This window comes from Thermobia domestica, chromosome 12, assembly GCF_964235325.1.
Source record: "Thermobia domestica chromosome 12, izTheDome1.hap1.1, whole genome shotgun sequence".
In the NCBI taxonomy this organism is placed as follows: domain Eukaryota; kingdom Metazoa; phylum Arthropoda; class Insecta; order Zygentoma; family Lepismatidae; genus Thermobia; species Thermobia domestica.
In genome coordinates, this window is record NC_137465.1 from 98177267 (window position 1) to 98200118 (window position 22852).

General features: G+C 35.0%; 1 protein-coding gene across 1 annotated transcript; it reads right to left on the reverse strand.

Moving 5' to 3' along the window:
* Window positions 1–1950: 1950 nt before the first annotated feature.
* On the reverse strand, window positions 1951–4221 carry LOC145666542 (uncharacterized). The gene has a single exon (XM_081733856.1). The coding sequence runs from the start codon at window positions 3995–3997 to the stop codon at window positions 2180–2182; it is 1818 nt and encodes a 605-aa protein (XP_081589982.1). The 5' UTR covers window positions 3998–4221; the 3' UTR covers window positions 1951–2179.
* Between the last annotated feature and the right edge of the window lie 18631 nt (window positions 4222–22852).

Below are 22852 nucleotides of genomic sequence, written 5' to 3' on the forward strand. Positions count from 1 at the left end.
ATTCCTAGGAATTATTAGGTAGATAGGTTTAATTCAACTACCAAAATTAACAGATCATTGGTATATATATATATATGTACGGCATGTTATTCGGCATGTTTCACGTAAGTGACAATCAGAAACGTGATGCCTATGATAGACTACAAAGATTCCAATTTTACACTTCTTGCAACAAAATTTCAAAATGCTTATTTCCAAGACGAAGACGTTTGTATGGACGGAAGCAATATTTCTTTCAGAGGATGATTGTGTTTTCGACAGTATATTCCAAACATGCGTCACCTGTACGGATTAAGTTATATAAACTATACCTAATGGTGGATACACCTGGAAGCTCAAACTTTACTCTCTTGATGATCAGTCAACAGGAGGATTTGCCTCGGAGAATGTTGTCATGGAACTTATGGACTCTTTGTTGAATTCTGGTCGAGGAGTATGTTGCAATAACTGGTATTCAAGTGTATTCAATTACAGTATTCAATTACAACAAGGAAAAGGCATATATTTATTTATCGGATCAGTTGTTAGCTTATTCTCCGCGCATAAGACTAACTGTAAAGCTGTGCCGTCGGCTAGTGTTTCATCTGCTTACGTCAACATGTATCGTAAATGCATATCATATGCATAAAACAATATATAATATAAGACTTAATGTCACCGCATTCAAAGAAAATATAGTACAGCACCTTCTTTGTAATGAAGTTTGAATCCAAGCCGAAGATCATGTCAGAAACCCCGTAAGTTAGTGGTGTTACGGGTCAGAAATGAATCACTCGTAATCGCTGTTATTTATGTTATTATACAGCCTTAGAATTGCATGTAAATGCATATATCCCAGATAAAGCAAAGCATGTAAATACTGTATATGAAACGTGCAATAATGTACCATTATGTATCCCATGCTTCAACGATCATTATACAAGCAACTAACAAGTGAAACAACATGCATTACTTCTTTGATGTTGCACTATTGATGTATTTGAGGTAAATATAGGTGACATTTGTGTAATTCATGAAGTATTTTCTACAAAAGTAACGGCATTCTTCTAATTGCTGATCTACCGGGCTGTATATATAACAAAAACCTAAGCTAAATTAATATACACAGTTGCAAGAATACCTGTTAGGTAAGTTTAGGTTAGGTTAGGCTATCATCTAAGCCGGTAGATCACCAGTTATAAGGATGCCAAGTACCGTATTTTACTGAATACATGATACACTTTTTTCTTCGAAAAATTGCCTCCAAAATTCAGGTGCCTCTTATACTCGAATGTCCAGCGTTTGATTTAAAATTCCCGCCAGTCTTAAAAATGGCTATATATTCGATGACACGGAAGACCTACCTCCATCTGGAAACATTGTGTTCAACTGGCAGTATCAGTGCACAGAGTTGCGGGAACCGATCATACTACAGTCAATTGTTAATATTTATATACGAGAGCTCACCACCGTGTCATAGTATACGTCATCGAGAGGATTCGATTCCCATTAGTGTGACACCAAGTTACAATAAATTCAGATGTGTCATTCTCGATTTCTATGGCGTATACCCGCTGTATCTATTCATAAGGCGGATATCGTTCCTTCACCATCTTGGAGATTAGCTTCCTGGCTACTACTTACAGTTAGATCTAGTTCGACACACCCAAGATATGTGCATAGAATGAAACTGCTTAAAATTTCAGTAACTCCTTTGAACTTGTCAATACATCGCCTTCGGACAAACATGATGCCACACCCTTGTCAACGAACGTTCTGCTACAAGCTACAGATCTAGTGCTAAACTCGGTGCTCGGATTACCGATGTCAATGAAAGATTTGAACAAATATTTAGAAAGCCTACAAACATTGATAATTGTGTAACTTTCCCTATTCATCTATTCTGGTGTACTCCAAAATATATGTGGGGCTAAAAGTACAGGATTGTTCTTAAGAGAATATTTTTAGCAAATTCGTCTGTACAAAGCAAATAACTGTTACATAAATCTGCTCGGTAAAGATCATAAGGAGCTTCAGTATTTAAAATATCAATTTTTCAGAGACAATAATCACCAGACCAGTATTTATTGATTTCAAAAACCAGTTTTTGTTGCATCTATTCTGGTGTATTAAATAGTTTTCGTTTATGTCAACGCTATAACAATGAATTTAATTGGGCAATAGTCATGTGAGAATCCCTTTAGTTTTGACTTGTATCTGATAGATTGCTTTGCGATGATGAATGTGACGTTCTGGCCCTTTCTTCTTTGTCAAGGCTAAAATTTCCGACTGTTATGCGGTTAGGTTGCGTTTGCTTTTGAACAGTAGCTCCACCAGGACATGCAGGTAGAATATAAGAGTTTAAATGTGACTCCTCAGAACACTTCGGCTCAAAATAACAAGTCTCCTTCTCGGTACAACATTTTTGAAAAGCGTTAACTACGTCTGAGTTTTTGAAAATATATTTTCCGTCAGATATCATAAAATTATTTCTCGCAGAAGTTTCTGAAGTTGAACTATTCGAAGAAATCATTTGTTTCAAAGAACCAATATGAATATTAATATCATTTACATCGAGTTTATTTGACGATGAATGCTTTGGTATGCCATAAAGTGTCGCGTGCTGGTTGAATGTGTTACCATTGTCAGATGCCATAATGATGTGCTCATTTAATGATTCATTATTTACACTTCTGTACGGAATTTCTTTAACTAACTCTGTAGCGTAATTGATAATATCAGATTTTGAACTCTGTTCTTTCTTCAGTTTCTTCTTTTCGTAATCTTCCGTGTCATCAGCAAAATTGTTGTATTGTCTCTGACAACCTCTCGAAGTAATATGAACATATATTTCGTAAGAAAAGTGAAGTACTGTATCTTTTCCTACATTTGTAAGCTTTATTAATATGTGCGAATCTTCTGGTATTACTAAAGACTCAAAGATAATTAGATGCTTTTGTGTATTTATCATGTCTGAAAATTCATCACTGGTTGTACTAGTAATTGATGCACTTGCAGGTTCTCGCGCTGTATTTTCATCCTTTATGAATAATTCAGATGGGTTTTGGTAGGGAAATTTTAACGCTATAAACACGTCTAATGCTTCGCTTCTCCAGTCTCCTTTGAAATCTGAATGACCACATGTAAAATGGTTGTTCTCAATCGGTACAAAACCTCTCCAAGTGACTTCAATAAGAAGCTCCTCTTGCATTATATTTGCTAGGTAAGTCTTCCACTTAGTTTTAATATATGCTCGGTTACTCTGACAAATAAGACGAATTAGAATTCTCACAACAATTTGGACATCTTCAATTGTGTGAACTATTTGCGTATCAGTTTTCGAATAACAAAATATAGAACGTCCCCATAATTTAAATGATGCTGATAGGTAACATGCATCTATATCAATATGTATATTTATTGTTCCCACTTCGCTGGCAAGCGATTGGTTAAGGACGTTTATAACATCCATCACCAAATTAGGATTCTGTACATGACTTATAAGTCGGTAAAAGCTGCTAATGAATTTATCAATTAGATTAAAGAGATTACGTGCCACGTCAGTATTAATGTCAGATTCTACAATATTATCGCACTTAGCCAAATCTATTAAGGATTTGATTTCATCCAAAATCTCCACAGCAAAGAAACAGCAAACAGAATTTTCAATGTATCTCCAACAGGTTGCATATATTATGTTAGTCTCAGATTGTAAGATTTCTAGCAAAGTTAAACGACGGATTATGAACAGTAGTCTTTCTGTAGAATTATCATTTTGTAAATAATTTCTGTTAATTTCAAGCAGATTATTTGTATCCTTCTGCAACTTCAAGAAATTCAAATTCAGGTAACTAGATGATATGCGACAAAATCTTCTGCAAACTGCTCTGAGTTTGCCAACATCTGAGAATCTGAGATATTTCAATATGTTTTCAAATACTTCAGGTGGTAAACATAACACATTATTTGTTGTTTCTTTATTGTTATTATTTGTGTGACTAGAGCCAATACCTGACATGTTTCTTCTTAGTAAAATCCTTAAATATTATATTTTTACATTGATATTTTCTTTTACATCATAAAATTAGAAGCTAGAAACACCTTGATGATTTGAACGATTTAATTTCTTGGCCCATAATGATAAATACTACATTTTTCATTACGTATGAATAAACAAATCACATGCTGCTATTTAAAAATAACTGTATTTGACTACATTTTTACAAGCACAATTCAGAAAATAAAAAAAAATAAATACGAAAGTTTCCATGGTTATGCACCAACATAAAGAAATAAAAAGGTTTTTAATATTTTCTCCTTTATTATAAGATTTCAATATAAAGATAAATTGATCACGATCACATCTTGATTAAACATAGCCAGTGCTCTCAATGTAAATGGGTGTCACAAGACAAATAATCATATATGTACATTAAATTATGTTATAAATATTTGGAAACAAAATAAACACGCGTTAAGAATATTGAGAATATTTTTTAACACTATATTTCTGTTTGATATTCACGTGGTTAACATATTGTAGGCTAAAGTAAGGACAGTTCGCGCACAATTTAACAAACTTGCATAAAATGGCTAATATTGAAACAATATTGTTAAAAATGAACTAGTATATACCTGAGTACATTATGCACAATACCAGTCCCATAATCATTGTTGATAGAAATTGTGTTCTTAGTAGTGGCTGTGTTTCGAATCATACGTATATTTCACGATCTCTTCTACACAGGTAGCGTAAATTCTCATATGGGTGGGTGATATTGCGCTCGACGGCGATACTACAGAAAGAACTTCATATAATGAAGAAAATATAAAATATGTTTTAGAAATATGAGATAACTGATAGCGAATATTTGAATGCTATTGTATATCAATTAATATCAGTATTATGTAAACAATTATAAATTGTGCTACCAAATTAGCAAACAGACATATACTGGATAAAATCATAGTGAAGCAGCCATTTATCTCAGGTCTTATAGCCAGAGCACCAAGAGAGAGTTAGCCGAGATCATTTTTAGGAATTGACTTTAGTTCAGCTTTTGTATAGGCACTGCATTTTTAAAAAGATAAAAATTGAAAGTTTCAGGGGAGCTGAAAGTGGTAGGAAGAGGACTCAATCTTGATAACCAATCTTAGTGTACAGCCTAGTGCACACCCAGCCACAAAAGTAATTCTCCTCTAAGCGCTCTAATTCCATTACTTGGGGCCCAGGTCTTTTGCAGTTGTGAGAACGCCTAGACAGATGCAACCCAATTTACACGTAACTCTTCTCGGCACTGACCGCACTTGGTAGCACTGAGTCAAATCTTTATGCAAGTAAAATTGTTAGTAGATGACACACGAAACATTTCCACATTCTGAGATCAATCTCTCTGGTTCAGAGCGTGTTGTCCAATGAATATCATATGTTAATCTCAATATTGCTGTGTATGTAATGTATTTTTTTATTATATACTGCATATTCAAAGAAATAGAAACGCTGATAACATATGAGTCAGAAAATGCTTGAAAGTAGCTGAGAATATCAAATCTAGAACAACTACTGGAAATAACTTTGCAAATGATTGCCTCCATTGAGAGATCTTCCCCAATTCTCCTTATTCCAACATATTTTCCTTTCTAGGGAAGAGAAGATCTTGCTTATCAGACTGAATATGCATTGAAATTGAAAATGAAACAGGAACACGTGAGAAAGTTTTAGCCTGGCCAGGATTCGAACCCGGTTCTACCGAACAGAAGTTCAATGTGATAACCACTCACATACCGCGCCACTTAACCTTCCATTAAAAATAATAACTAGTTAAAATCGTTTCATGGAAAAATATAAACAAGATACTTAAATTTAACAAAAACAGACAAATATAAACAAAATATAAATAAAAATATAAATAAGAAAATATAAGCAACTTGAGTGAGTGTCTTAATGACTTACTCGAGATTTCTTTGTTTAACTCAGAAACAAGTTATATACACGTTACTCAATGAAGAAAGTATCACGAAATGTTCTTCAAGTTGAGCACACGTCATCGGCAGAGCCGTAACTTTTGGGGGGCAACTGCTCCCCAGAGAAGATCCCCACCTTTCTAGGGGTCCCATTTTGAGGCAAAATTTTCTTACTTCATATACGATAAGAACATGAAGCATCAAATAGGGTCGCTCCATTACATAAACAAAACAACACACAAAAGGTAAATAGAACAAAAATGAGTCGTGGACTCATTTGAGTAATATTTATTCGCATGGCTTTGAGATTTATCAATATTGTCCCCTTAATAATTTTGACATGTATGGAATGGGCCCAGGGAGTAACTAACTGAACCGCAGAGCTTGCCTTGCGAGAGGGCTCACAGGCTCCGGTGGACCCATAAAGATTAAGAGAAAGTTTGAGAGAGGGGACCCAATAATTAGAAATCAATTTTTTCTAGGGACACAATTAAGCTTATTAATACGCACCAGAAAAGAGTTGAGTTGATTTTAAGTTTAACGTCCCGTTCAGCAGCGAGGCTCTATTAGACGTGGACCTACTGATTAACGTGGAATCCTAACCACATGAGCTCCCGCCGAGAATTGAACCCGGGTCTCCCACACCAAAGGCCCCCCCAGAAAAGAATCTAAGTTACGGCGCTGATCATTAGTTGCAGACATGGTCCCGATTTACATTACATTTCGTCTTTAATATAACTCCTAATTTCCAAGGAAGAAAAGACGACAGAAATTATTTTCACATTCTTTAAGTTGTATCAACACGTGTAGAAGCAGACAGTTCTATGTTTATGTTCCATAACTACTAGTTTATTTTTTTATATTTATAAGAGGAATTTGTGGCAAATTGAGGCCACATGATCATGAGGCTGCTGATCATAAGGCGCAATCCACTACGGGTTCGAATTCCTCTGAAGAGCAAGGTCGGAATTTTAATTATCCTCAGTATTTTTGTGTTCGTGTTCCTGTAGTGTTTGGGATATGTCGAAAGCAACATGAGGTGCCAGTGGTGAACAATACTCCGGTTGGGGCGTTTTCTTGAAAAAAAAAATGTGAAAGCAGGAAACTCTCATTGCAGCTACTTGGGTTCAAATCCCGTCGTGGTAATTAGTAATTTCTCTGAATGGGAAGATAATGTTTATGTAGTTGGTATTGTAATTTTGTTGTTCCTTGATTATTATTAATTTTATAATTATTATTATTATTATTATTATTATTATTATTATTATTATTATTATTATTATTATTATTATTATTATTATTATTATTATTATTATTATTATTATTATTATTACCATAATGGAAAGGAAAAGTAACATAGTCGAAGGTATTCATAGGAACAGAAAAGATAGAGAGTATGTCAGATGTTTCTTAGGTTTACACATGAACGCAATAATATTATTACGTTTATAGATTTACAGATATAATTATCATTTTATGACAAGAAATTGAATATAAAGATTTGTTAGCTGATAACAGCAATGCTTTTTGTTTCGCCCTTCTTCTAAGTAGAAAGGTGAGGTGACACTTTTAATAGGATCATTGTCGTGACTAGCGATCCCTATTGTAAGTTCGATCACTATTAGCAATTTGTGCACAGCTACGAACAATTCCTTGGAACTCATTTTTGTCCCATACTACAGAAGTAAGGACGTGTTTAGCCCTTATGTGTTCATCAATTCTTGTCCAAACACGTTACGTGCCAGACAGTTGATACAGATGACGTAATTTTCCGTTATTTGCGTTTCACCTGTAGAGGAAGTTGTCTCAACTCTTAGACCCAAAGAAATTGAATATTTTTTATGTTGCTATACATCAGTAGTATCAGTTTTGTAGATTGAAAAATTTACTGAATTGCCACACCCGGAATCGAACTCGCGTCCCCAACATTACGAAACTAACGCTTAAGCCACTACTCTAAGACACCACTACTCGGGGAGAAGGAAAAAATGGAGCTGTAGCGAATTCAGTAATTACACACTTTTACGATTCCAGTGTAATAATGCAAGTGGGGCACTAGGTGTTAGCGACGTTTACGGCATTTGGTAGGTCCATTTTCATATAGCCTCGCTGCTGAAAGGAACGTTAAACTCAAAATCAACTCAACTCAACAAAAAATACAGTGCTTCGCATCATATATCCATATATGCTTACCATGCGCTTTATAATAATTGCTAAAAGCTTGTTTATTGTATAGAGTGCTTAGAGTACAGGGCAATCAAAACATAAAGTTGTGAGAAAAATAGACATAAAATTTGTAATGTAAGCTTCTGTATATTGGTCTACGTACCTTGATTTGAGAGTTTCAAATTTTATCCACTTTCCCACTGAGAAGTATCGCTAATTCAACAAGGAAATAATTAGACCATGATAATTTAATTGAAAATCCTCGTAAGTTTGCCAAATGACAAACACTTTACCATTTTATATCGTAAAGGTCAGATCCATCATTATTGTAACAGAGCGGTCCTTGTAATATGCCATTACAGTCTAATGATATTATGTTCTTAACAGGAGGGTGCCCGAAATTTTTTGCACCGACTGTACTTGATGTTTAACAAAAAATTTCTGGCTGTTCATATAATTCGTAATTTTATTTGTTATTCTATTTCAAATTAACATGGAAAACTGTAAAAAATTCATTAGGAATTATAGTTTTGGGAATCAATACCTTTATTTATATTTTAAATTAGTTATAAGTCTTGTATATGGATGTGTAAATGGATTATTACAATTCTTACGGTGTCAGTGCTATCCGAAAATATAGATCCACTATTGGACGGAACTTTCCAGATCAAATAACCAATCTAAAAATTCGACAGAATTTTCAGGACCACCCTTCACCTCTCTTTTAGATACCTAGGTCCTTCTAAAATCTAGTTTGATCCAGATTTTACCAAATTTTATTCGTTTCAAAGCCCCACCGCCAAAATGCTTAGTTTTGATTGGCTGATAAACCCACGCTATGATATTAGGGCGCAATTATTCCATTCCCTGCAAGAATTTCACTGAAGACGCCGGACTAAGATCTTCTCGGCTCAAAACGTCGAAAAGGAGTTAGCAAAGCTGCAAACAAGGTAACATTTGGATTTCATTTAACACGTAAAATCGCTGGAGGTCTAAAGGAGCCAGAAACTATTAAATTCCATAGTAAAAACTGAACTAAAAAGCTGAAATAGGAAGTGCAGTATAGTGACGCTATGATTTCATCCACCGATCGCTATGAACAGGATTCAGAAGTAGTGTAATTTCTGTTTTTTTTTTCCTAAAACCGGTTCTGAAGATCAGTGTTTCCCCTGATATTTTCACCTCCAATTTTCCTGCTAATTGAGGGTTACAAGACCTGTCCATATATAGATTTGTTTATGTAGGTAGCGAGTGATTTTTTTTTAACATACATGTCGGTATTCAATTTTGCTGTAGTTAGGATAGTAACCATAATGCACGTGTAAATTTACAATAAGGGCTCCTATCTGACTCCCAAATTGGGGGTACGGCTTCCAGCGGGATGAGTTGAACATTTAGTTTGTTTCCGGGTTCCTGCCCCTTCAGGGCAGGGGTCCTATTGTTAGTTAATACTTCGATATGTCCCCTCAGGGCATTGATTAAACAGGTTGAGTAAAGAATGTGATTTAGTAAATATAAGGGCCAGTTGGCCCTGTTCATTTCTTTCCTTTCGTTACCTTTCATAGAGCCGATTTAACATGGTAAAATATGAATGTTTTCTGTATATATTTATTAGTATAACATGTATTAATGTAGTGTGTAGCATGAATTGGCATGATGTGTCTTGTAGTTTAAGTAGTATGTGTATATTTGTAATGTAGTATCAGTGGTAGTGGTAGTTAAGTGATGAAAGAGTGTGTGAGATAATTAAATATGGACAGTGTAGTATTTGCTATGCGATAATTTTTTTTATTATTCCGTCATTAAGTGAACTCATACACAATATTTAAAAGTGAACGTAATATAGTACAATAATTCCATGTACAAGGTCACATTCAGTGGTTCAAGGGTTGATTATATCGTCGCTAGCCTCTAGTGTCGAAAGTCAGTACTAACCGTCATTCTTCTGTCGAGGTACTTAGTGATTTAGTTTCCATGAAATTGACCTTTCTTTCCGAAATAAAACCTAGAAGGTATAATTCACAGCCCATATGAATGTACAGTTAGGTCAAGTGACCCAAAATTAATATATTCTGAAAATTTCAACATTCTGCCTAGTCTAGAAATCGAAATATTTAAATAAATAAACAATACGTAAATTTTTAACAGAAGTCGGGCGATATGATGCTAGTTCTTCGCTTTGAAATTATAATAAATGTTCATTTTTCTTCGTGGCTGCAGAATAATTTCATTGTTGCTGCAGAATTTTATAAACATTAAACATTATCGCAGATAATTCTATTTTCAGTGAATATACGTAGGATTTTTTTTCTCTTCGTTCTTAATAAAGCTACCAGATATTACGTAGTATTGTGTGTGTGGTGAAAGTCTTGGGTTCGAGTGAGGTTGTCGTGCGGTGATCGGAACGGGAAATGTTTGTAGTGATTATAGATTTTAAAGTGTCATGATGAAATGTGTATATAGGCTGGGCGTAGATAGAGGAAACAGGGTGTTTGTAAAATAGAGCGTCGTAGTAAATGAAAAGAATGATTATATGAATATTATATGAATATTAATAAGTATATGAATATTGTAGTAGATGAATATAGAAGATAGGACACCCATATAGTTAAATGTATAGTAGCCCAGTGAATACTTCGCCGCGTGTTAATATATAGATATTGAATAGATACGTGTAGCTACAAACATCTCAGGTTCTGACCCCTGCACCCTAATATCACGTGGACCGGAGGGCGATATATAGTCGGACTATGGTAATACTTTGTAGTTTAATGTGTTATAATAATAATCAACCATAGTAATACCATCTGATAGAATAGGTAGCATCATATAATCGCTGACTAGACATATTGAATAATAAATTATGAAAAGACAATAGTAGCTATAGAACGGGGCTGTAGTGAATTATATTTTCTGGTCGGTTTTAAAATAGAATATCCTGCTCCGTGAGATTTTTTTTTCTTCACGTTACCTACTCGGGCTAGCTTACAATGTTCATGGAGGCGACAGCTCTGACAGGGTTACAGAATCAAAACAATTAATTATTGAAATTTATTTTCCCGTACCCGGGCATCGACCTCTCCCCCCTTGAGTACTTTCGTTTTCTTTTCTTAGTTTCCAAACTAGATAGTGATGGAAATTAATCGATGCCTCAGAATTTAGCGCATTCTGCGAAGGGGAGCTATCGGTGAGGTTTGGCCATAGAAATCACCGATCCAAAATTCAGTTTATTTAATTTTTTTTATTTTTGGCCAATCATTAGTTAGGGATATCTTAGCTAACACTTCTATTCTAGTTTCATTACTGCCCTCGAACCTTCTTAGTTTTTCTAAGGGGTCGAATATTTTTTTTACTTAGAGATTTCAAAATTGGGGACGCAGTTACCTGGTCCCCTTCCCCCTCTCCTTTTATCCTGCTGGTTTGGGCCGGATACGGGGCTCGGATTTCAATCTTCCAACCAAACTCTTGTGGGATTGGGATCTGATGGACACAGAACTTGCATCCTTGGCAGCAGGGCGCCCCCTTGAGTCTACGTATTTGAGTAGACCACCCCTTTTGGCATGTTAAGAATATTTTGGCTATGAGTTGTTATATATTTAAATTCGATCACTCTTCTGTGTAGTGAGTAGTACTTTAATCTTTCTCCTTTCGTTGGCGCCGCTTTCTCTCCCTTGTCTCTTCCTTCTTACTTCGAGATTTTTTTAAATTTTCCAACCTTCCCCCCCCCCCGATTTTGAACTTGTCACTTACGATTTATTTAACGTACAACTCTGATCTGAAATTACCGGCTTAGACGTTGCAAGACACGATTCATGGATAAAGTAGATAGTGATTGGGTCCTCCATCACATTTTGACCTATCGCTGAAATGAACAAAGACTTAGTATTTGACGACACCTCGATTACGTTCTTTCACCGTCGTTCCTCTTAAGTTTCTTTTAATCCATTGGTCACTTTCCTTTCTGTTTTGGTTTTCGAATATCTTGTAGTTGATCTGGGCCCAGAAATTGTATTTTAGGTTATCTAGTTATATCTTTAGAAATGCTCTGTGTTACGTGCCTGCCTTCCAAAGTTTTTTTTTCCTTCATGATTTAAACACGAACTGATTATATAAAAGTGAAAATTTATAGATGCGCGGTATCAGGTAGAAAAGCGATTTTCTTTTTTCATATGTAATGTCGGAAGTCATTTGTTTTTGGACAATGTTTGCAACCTTGTAAAAATTTTATTATTGGGGTGATTAATTTAAATGTGTGCGCATTTATTGAATATAAATATATATATATATATATATAGAGAGAGAAATGAATACGTCGAGATGTATATGTACTTAGTATATGAATATGATTTTATAGTAAAAGTATGATATTAAAAGTATTATATGAATATATGTAAGAGCGCTCGTGTCTGTCCCCCTAAACGTGTGTTGGTTGCTATAGTTTACCAGTAAGTTCTCCGACGAATGTAAGAATGTAGATTTTGTTAAGAATACCGCCGTGCACTTAAGTAATTTTCCTTTTCTTTTGAATAAATGTAAATGGTACCTTATGTAATTATGTAATGGCATGTATTGGAAAGTAACGGCAGGTCTAAACGTAACTCACATCATAACGAATATTATCCCTGAACGACTAACCTAAAACCATTGTGGAAAGTGCACCTTGAATCCTTCTCACCTTCATATGTATCCTGTGACTTGACCAGTTTTTTTTTTATCCTCAATTTGAACCTTTATACTCCGTACACCTGCGGGAGAGCGTTTTTAAAAATCCGAATTATATACACATATATACGAAAGTGATCTTGAAGAAAGGTCTCATGACGTGTCCCTGTGTTAAATAAATAACTTAAAACTATTCAAATAATAAGTTTGGAAATGGATCGTCTAAGAGGAGAAACATCCTCTAGTGAAAGTTATTTTCTCAAAATCCCTAGATGGGTAAAGCGTCGTAATGTGCGATTGCAGACATAAACTGTTACGAGTTACAAACCAAATATAGACGATAAATGGTTTTTGTAAACCGATAGTTATATATATATATATATATATATATATATATATATATATATATATATATATATATATATATATATATATATATATAGTTATATATATATATATATATATATATATATATATATATATATATATATATATATATATATAAATGACCACAAACTAAGTCAAATGGAGCGAAATGTTTTGGACACTATGAGTAGTGCGTGATCTGTGATTTGAACGCTCAAAATCATTAATATTTTATTACCCGATGTGAGGTAGAGACTCATATAAGTTCTGATACACCAAAAAGTTTTTTTTCTCTTTTCTTTCCTCTTTGTCAAATTTTTTTCAAGTGAAATAAGTGTCTTTTTTGCGTATGTCGCAAATCATAATTTGTTTTAGCACGCCTAAGATATGATACATGTAAATAATTTTTCTCTCTTTCTATTTGTCAAGATGATTGGATATATAAAAAATTTACTAAAATATAACACTATGTACTCTATTGATATATAACCAAGAACTTGTGCTTTTAAGATTTTCGTTGTAATTAATTTTTTCTTCTTTCCACTATGGATGTAATAAACTATTTGTATCTTTGTAGTTAGTTGGTTTCCTTTAAACATATATACACTGTCCTGAGTGAGTGAGCGTGTGAATGCCTGATAGATTTAATTTAAGTAATTTGTGTGATATCATTTGTCATATTAACATCTGTAATATATGTGTCATGTTTTGACATATGTGTTAAGGTAAATAACCTAGGTCATGAAGGACCGTCACTAACGGTTTAAATCGGCTCGAGGAGTGAAGCAAAAACAGCAGGATGAGCCTAAATACGACATCTTTCTTCCAGGAAGTTGAGACTCTTATTGATACGATACATAAATTTATATTGAGTTCATAAGTCTGATTTTTTTTTCTTTCTTGGCTAATTCATATGTGTGGTCGATCCTAGAGAACAAAGTTCAGATGCTGGATGGTTATCAATCACCGGTTAGAATAACAGTACAAAGAATGATTTCACTTTTCTCATTCCCAGGTCTAGGTCTGGGCAACCCCATGATCGTGGTGCCTGGAGCTAGGTCTGGGTGGTATGAGGGAACATGTGTCTATTCCGAAGCATTCCAAAATTGATTAGTCGTTAATAACATTTAGAATGATTCTACTTTCAACGACTTTCCCGACCTTTTACTATATTTCCGGAATTATCCAGTAATTTGTTTCTTATTAAAATACCCTATTTCTTTTCTTTCTTCTTTTCCTACCTCCTTCTTTTACCCTTCTACTTTCTTCTCTTTCTTTTCTATTTCTAAATGAAAGAAAACGGAGTCATGACAGAGTAGTCGCTATTGGCACGGTCAATAAGTTGTTTCAATGAGTTTTCTTCGGGAGTCCGATATGGAATAATTAACAATAACAAAAGGTTTATTGGAAGTTACATTATTGGAGAATAATCATGATTTCAATTAGTAGATGATGTTTCGTAAATCGTCCTCGTTAAAGAGAATTAATTTTAGCGACTCCTCTACATTGCACATTATATTTTATCTTCGTTTATTTTTTCTTTCAATATTGGCGACCGTGACAGGACAGTTAGTTACCATGGAAACAATTGTTTTCCCTGGTAACGAATCTGAAATTATTTATTAAACACTGTTTAGGATCGAGCACATATTGACTTGGCCACAAAAGGTGCATAATTAAAAAGTTACAGTGAGATTAAATAATTATAGTCATTGGCTGTTCTGCTATCTTTGTCTCTCTCTGTAGAAAGGGGGAAATGAAGGAATTTGCTAAAGTGACTTCTAAAATTTGAAAATGCTGGAAGTTGACCCAAGGAGGGAATTAGATAGGAGTCCCTAAATTTATGAATAGTACCTGATTAATAAGTATTGTTAGTTTATAAGGATATAATTGCATGTGTTTATATTGTGTCTTTTTTGTATGGAAGCTATGGCAACCAATAGGGAAGTAGTATCACACGAGAACGCGGAAGTCTCATGTACACAATGTACTTTAGAAAGTAGTGAGAAAAGAGAACGCGTCTCTCGTAGGCTAGTGAGGTGTCACGAATGTGGGCTGAAATGGATCCATTTCAGTTGTATTAATTTAGAGGATACTGCTGAAAATGCAGAAAAGGTCCGGGCTGGTGAAATAGTTAAATACTGCAAAGAATGTGAGGGGAAGCTCCACCAGTTGCGTGAACCCATGAGTTTATCCTCTGAAAAAGAAAATGAACATCCCGATTCGGACGGTGAGCGAGGGTATAGTACCCCGAAGAACCGAGGCCAAATATCTCTAGTGGAGATATCTGACCTCGATGATGATGAAAAAGATGGGGATCCAATTGGTGATAAACCCAAAGAAAAGCAAAGGAAGACTGTGTCATCTAATAATGACGCTCTCCTCCTTTCATTGCAACAAATGCTACAAGAAATGAATGAAAATAACCGGGAAATGAGACGCGAAATAAATGAGAAAATATATAATAATAGCCTGGAAATGAGACGCGAAATAAATAATAATAGCCTGGAAATGAGACGCGAAATAAATAATAATAGCCTGGAGATGAGACGTGAAATAAATGAAAAATTTGACACCTCGAAACGAGAAACCGAATCTCGATTCGAGGTATTAACCCAGAAAATCGACAACATATGTTTGGACTTTGCTTCCTCAATAACCACATTGAGGCAGCAAACGTCTACTGAAATTGATTTGGTCAGATGCGAGGCTCAACAGTCCCTAAAGCAATTTCAGCAGGAGACTGAGGGTAAATTAGAGCATGTAAATTCTGAAATTGAACAAATGGATACCAAATTGCATAAAATCAACAATAAATTAAAAACACAGCAGGCCGAAATTGATAGTTTAAAGTCAACCTTGTCAGACTTATCATTGGAAACCAAACTGGAAGTAACTGACCAGAACATTTCGAAAATTCAAAACGAGATAGCAAATATTCAAAAAGAAATGACAAAATCTAGTCGCGAAAAATCAGAGGTAACCTATCCTTTCCCCGGTAGCGATTCCTCAGAAATATTACCCGCTATAACAACTACCTGTAGCGCGGGAAAAGAAAATTTAGTGTCAGTTGATGCACGGGATATTGCGACGCACTACCCCATGCATCAGTCAGAATCAAAGTCGTGGTTCAATTCCAATAATGTGCCGAATCAGTCGAGTGTTGTGACGACTACGGTCAGTAGCGCGAGTGCTCCCTCCTTACATGGAGGTATACAATCACATAGCGTGTTGCCGGGAAGAGGAGATGGGTGCCATTCTGAGTCGTTGTTCATGGGTGCGATTGGTCCGGGGATGGAGCCCAACATACTCAATACGACCAACAGAATCCCTTTCACTTACATGGGTAATTATAAAACCGCTACTACGTCGTCGGTGGTAAATCCGGTGACGACTCCGATTGTGCAGGATAATATGTTAATTCCCAGTAACTATTCCCCTGCTTATGTTAGTATGAGCTCTAAAGTGTCCCTCCGGGATATTGAACATTTTCCCACTTTCGATGGGAACATTGCGAACTGGTTACCTAGTGTTTTCCTGCTACCTAAAAGTTGAACTCACAATTTCCAAAATCTTAAGCTTTTCAACTGTACCGAGGACAAAAAACGGGAACTTCTATCTCAATACCCAAAGTGAATCTTACACTGTCTCATTTGAGTGCATGAGAGTATGAGTGAGTAGTTAGTTTATTAGTATTAATACATGTTAATTCTATTCAACAAAATTTTGTTATTCAAACAAAATTTCTTTTAACGACGCCGGGGAACTGTAATATGCCATTACAGTCTAATGATATTATGTTCTTAACAGGAGGGTGCCCGAAATTTTTTGCACCGACTGTACTTGATGTTTAACAAAAAATTTCTGGCTGTTCATATAATTCGTAATTTTATTTGTTATTCTATTTCAAATTAACATGGAAAACTGTAAAAAATTCATTAGGAATTATAGTTTTGGGAATCAATACCTTTATTTATATTTTAAATTAGTTATAAGTCTTGTATATGGATGTGTAAATGGATTATTACAATTCTTACGGTGTCAGTGCTATCCGAAAATATAGATCCACTATTGGACGGAACTTTCCAGATCAAATAACCAATCTAAAAATTCGACAGAATTTTCAGGACCACCCTTCACCTCTCTTTTAGATACCTAGGTCCTTCTAAAATCTAGTTTGATCCAGATTTTACCAAATTTTATTCGTTTCAAAGCCCCACCGCCAAAATGCTTAGTTTTGATTGGCTGATAAACCCACGCTATGATATTAGGGCGCAATTATTCCATTCCCTGCAAGAATTTCACTGAAGACGCCGGACTAAGATCTTCTCGGCTCAAAACGTCGAAAAGGAGTTAGCAAAGCTGCAAACAAGGTAACATTTGGATTTCATTTAACACGTAAAATCGCTGGAGGTCTAAAGGAGCCAGAAACTATTAAATTCCATAGTAAAAACTGAACTAAAAAGCTGAAATAGGAAGTGCAGTATAGTGACGCTATGATTTCATCCACCGATCGCTATGGACAGGATTCAGAAGTAGTGTAATTTCTGTTTTTTTTTTCCTAAAACCGGTTCTGAAGGTCAGTGTTTCCCCTGATATTTTCACCTTCAATTTTCCTGCTAATTAAGGGTTACAAGACCTGTCCATATATAGATTTGTTTATGTAGGTAGCGAGTGATTTTTTTTTAACATACGTGGCGGTATTCAATTTTGCTGTAGTTAGGATAGTAACCATAATGCACGTGTAAATTTACAATAAGGGCTCCTATCTGACTCCCAAATTGGGAGTACGGCTTCCAGCGGGATGAGTTGAACATTTAGTTTGTTTCCGGGTTCCTGCCCCTTCAGGGCAGGGGTCCTATTGTTAGTTAATACTTCGATATGTCCCCTCAGGGCATTGATTAAACAGGTTGAGTAAAGAATGTGATTTAGTAAATATAAGGGCCAGTTGGCCCTGTTCATTTCTTTCCTTTCGTTACCTTTCATAGAGCCGATTTAACATGGTAAAATATGAATGTTTTCTGTATATATTTATTAGTATAACATGTATTAATGTAGTGTGTAGTATGAATTGGCATGATGTGTCTTGTAGTTTAAGTAGTATGTGTATATTTGTAATGTAGTATCAGTGGTAGTGGTAGTTAGGTGATGAAAGAGTGTGTGAGATAATTAAATATGGACAGTGTAGTATTTGCTATGCGATAATTTTTTTTATTATTCCGTCATTAAGTGAACTCATACACAATATTTAAAAGTGAACGTAATATAGTACAATAATTCCATGTACAAGGTCACATTCAGTGATTCAAGGGTTGATTATATTGTTGCTAGCCTCTAGTGTGGAAAGTCAGTACTAACCGTCATTCTTCTGTCGAGGTACTTAGTGATTTAGTTTCCATGAAATTGACCTTTCTTTCCGAAATAAAACCTAGAAGGTATAATTCACAGCCCATATGAATGTACAGTTAGGTCAAGTGACCCAAAATTAATATATTCTGAAAATTTCAACATTCTGCCTAGTCTAGAAATCGAAATATTTAAATAAATAAACAATACGTAAATTTTTAACAGAAGTCGGGCGATATGATGCTAGTTCTTCGCTTTGAAATTATAATAAATGTTCATTTTTCTTCGTGGCTGCAGAATAATTTCATTGTTGCTGCAGAATTTTATAAACATTAAACATTATCGCAGATAATTCTATTTTCAGTGAATATACGTAGGATTTTTTTTCTCTTCGTTCTTAATAAAGCTACCAGATATTACGTAGTATTGTGTGTGTGGTGAAAGTCTTGGGTTCGAGTGAGGTTGTCGTGCGGTGATCGGAACGGGAAATGTTTGTAGTGATTATAGATTTTAAAGTGTCATGATGAAATGTGTATATAGGCTGGGCGTAGATAGAGGAAACAGGGTGTTTGTAAAATATAGCGTCGTAGTAAATGAAAAGAATGATTATATGAATATTATATGAATATTAATAAGTATATGAATATTGTAGTAGATGAATATAGAAGATAGGACACCCATATAGTTAAATGTATAGTAGCCCAGTGAATACTTCGCCGCGTGTTAATATATAGATATTGAATAGATACGTGTAGCTACAAACATCTCAGGTTCTGGCCCCTGCACCATAATATCACGCGGACCGGAGGGCGATATATAGTCGGACTATGGTAATACTTTGTAGTTTAATGTGTTATAATAATAATCAACCATAGTAATACCATCTGATAGAATAGGTAGCATCATATAATCGCTGACTAGACATATTGAATAATAAATTATGAAAAGACAATAGTAGCTATAGAACGGGGCTGTAGTGAATTATATTTTCTGGTCGGTTTTAAAATAGAATATCCTGCTCCGTGAGATTTTTTTTTCTTCACGTTACCTACTCGGGCTAGCTTACAATGTTCATGGAGGCGACAGCTCTGACAGGGTTACAGAATCAAAACAATTAATTATTGAAATTTATTTTCCCGTACCCGGGCATCGACCTCTCCCCCCTTGAGTACTTTCGTTTTCTTTTCTTAGTTTTCAAACTAGATAGTGATGGAAATTAATCGATGCCTCAGAATTTAGCGCATTCTGCGAAGGGGAGCTATCGGTGAGGTTTGGCCATAGAAATCACCGATCCAAAATTCAGTTTATTTAATTTTTTTTTATTTTTGGCCAATCATTAGTTAGGGATATCTTAGCTAACACTTCTATTCTAGTTTCATTACTGCCCTCGAACCTTCTTAGTTTTTCTAAGGGGTCGAATATTTTTTTTACTTAGAGATTTCAAAATTGGGGACGCAGTTACCTGGTCCCCTTCCCCCTCTCCTTTTATCCTGCTGGTTTGGGCCGGATACGGGGCTCGGATTTCAATCTTCCAACCAAACTCTTGTGGGATTGGGATCTGATGGACACAGAACTTGCATCCTTGGCAGCAGGGCGCCCCCTTGAGTCTACGTATTTGAGTAGACCACCCCTTTTGGCATGTTAAGAATATTTTGGCTATGAGTTGTTATATATTTAAATTCGATCACTCTTCTGTGTAGTGAGTAGTACTTTAATCTTTCTCCTTTCGTTGGCGCCGCTTTCTCTCCCTTGTCTCTTCCTTCTTACTTCGAGATTTTTTTAAATTTTCCAACCTTCCCCCCCCCCCGATTTTGAACTTGTCGCTTACGATTTATTTAACGTACAACTCTGATCTGAAATTACCGGCTGAGACGTTGCAAGACACGATTCATGGATAAAGTAGATAGTGATTGGGTCCTCCATCACATTTTGACCTATCGCTGAAATGAACAAAGACTTAGTATTTGACGACACCTCGATTACGTTCTTTCACCGTCGTTCCTCTTAAGTTTCTTTTAATCCATTGGTCACTTTCCTTTCTGTTTTGGTTTTCGAATATCTTGTAGTTGATCTGGGCCCAGAAATTGTATTTTAGGTTATCTAGTTATATCTTTAGAAATGCTCTGTGTTACGTGCCTGCCTTCCAAAGTTTTTTTCCTTCATGATTTAAACACGAACTGATTATATAAAAGTGAAAATTTATAGATGCGCGGTATCAGGTAGAAAAGCGATTTTCTTTTTTCATATGTAATGTCGGAAGTCATTTGTTTTTGGACAATGTTTGCAACCTTGTAAAAATTTTATTATTGGGGTGATTAATTTAAATGTGTGCGCATTTATTGAATATAAATATATATATATATATATATATATATATATAGAAATGAATACGTCGAGATGTATATGTACTTAGTATATGAATATGATTTTATAGTAAAAGTATGATATTAAAAGTATTATATGAATATATGTAAGAGCGCTCGTGTCTGTCCCCCTAAACGTGTGTTGGTTGCTATAGTTTACCAGTAAGTTCTCCGACGAATGTAAGAATGTAGATTTTGTTAATAATACCGCCGTGCACTTAAGTAATTTTCCTTTTCTTTTGAATAAATGTAAATGGTACCTTATGTAATTATGTAATGGCATGTATTGGAAAGTAACGGCAGGTCTAAACGTAACTCACATCATAACGAATATTATCCCTGAACGACTAACCTAAAACCATTGTGGAAAGTGCACCTTGAATCCTTCTCACCTTCATATGTATCCTGTGACTTGACCAGTTTTTTTTATCCTCAATTTGAACCTTTATACTCCGTACACCTGCGGGAGATCGTTTTTAAAAATCCGAATTATATACACATATATACGAAAGTGATCTTGAAGAAAGGTCTCATGACGTGTCCCTGTGTTAAATAAATAACTTAAAACTATTCAAATAATAAGTTTGGAAATGGATCGTCTAAGAGGAGAAACATCCTCTAGTGAAAGTTATTTTCTCAAAATCCCTAGATGGGTAAAGCGTCGTAATGTGCGATTGCAGACATAAACTGTTACGAGTTACAAACCAAATATAGACGATAAATGGTTTTTATAAACCGATAGTTAGATATATATATAGATATATAAATGACCACAAACTAAGTCAAATGGAGCGAAATGTTTTGGACTATGAGTAGTGCGTGATCTGTGATTTGAACGCTCAAAATCATTAATATGTTATTACCCGATGTGAGGTAGAGACTCATATAAGTTCTGATACACCAAAAGGTTTTTTTTTCTCTTTTCTTTCCTCTTTGTCAAATTTTTTTTCAAGTGAAATAAGTGTCTTTTTTGCGTATGTCGCAAATCATAATTTGTTTTAGCACGCCTAAGATATGATACATGTAAATAATTTTTTTCTCTTTCTATTTGTCAAGATGATTGGATATATAAAAAATTTACTAAAATATAACACTATGTACTCTATTGATATATAACCAAGAACTTGTGCTTTTAAGATTTTCGTTGTAATTAATTTTTTCTTCTTTCCACTATGGATGTAATAAACTATTTGTATCTTTGTAGTTAGTTGGTTTCCTTTAAACATATATACACTGTCCTGAGTGAGTGAGCGTGTGAATGCCTGATAGATTTAATTTAAGTAATTTGTGTGATATCATTTGTCATATTAACATCTGTAATATATGTGTCATGTTTTGACATATGTGTTAAGGTAAATAACCTAGGTCATGAAGGACCGTCACTAACGGTTTAAATCGGCTCGAGGAGTGAAGCAAAAACAGCAGGATGAGCCTAAATACGACATCTTTCTTCCAGGAAGTTGAGACTCTTATTGATACGATACATAAATTTATATTGAGTTCATAAGTCTGATTTTTTTTTCTTTCTTGGCTAATTCATATGTGTGGTCGATCCTAGAGAACAAAGTTCAGATGCTGCATGGTTATCAATCACCGGTTAGAATAATAGTACAAAGAATGATTTCACTTTTCTCATTCCCAGGTCTAGGTCTGGGCAACCCCATGATCGTGGTGCCTGGAGCTAGGTCTGGGTGGTATGAGGGAACATGTGTCTATTCCGAAGTATTCCAAAATTGATTAGTCGTTAATAACATTTAGAATGATTCATCTTTCAACGACTTTCCCGACCTTTTACTATATTTCCGGAATTATCCAGTAATCTGTTTCTTATTAAAATACCCTATTTCTTTTCTTTCTTCTTTTCCTACCTCCTTCTTTTACCCTTCTACTTTCTTCTCTTTCTTTTCTATTTCTAAATGAAAGAAAACGGAGTCATGACAGAGTAGTCGCTATTGGCACGGTCAATAAGTTGTTTCAATGAGTTTTCTTCGGGAGTCCGATATGGA

What these genes read in the sequence shown, in the direction of transcription:
- LOC145666542 (XM_081733856.1), bottom strand. Translation starts at nt 3,997, where the DNA reads ATGTCAGGTATTGGCTCTAGTCACACAAATAATAACAATAAAGAAACA.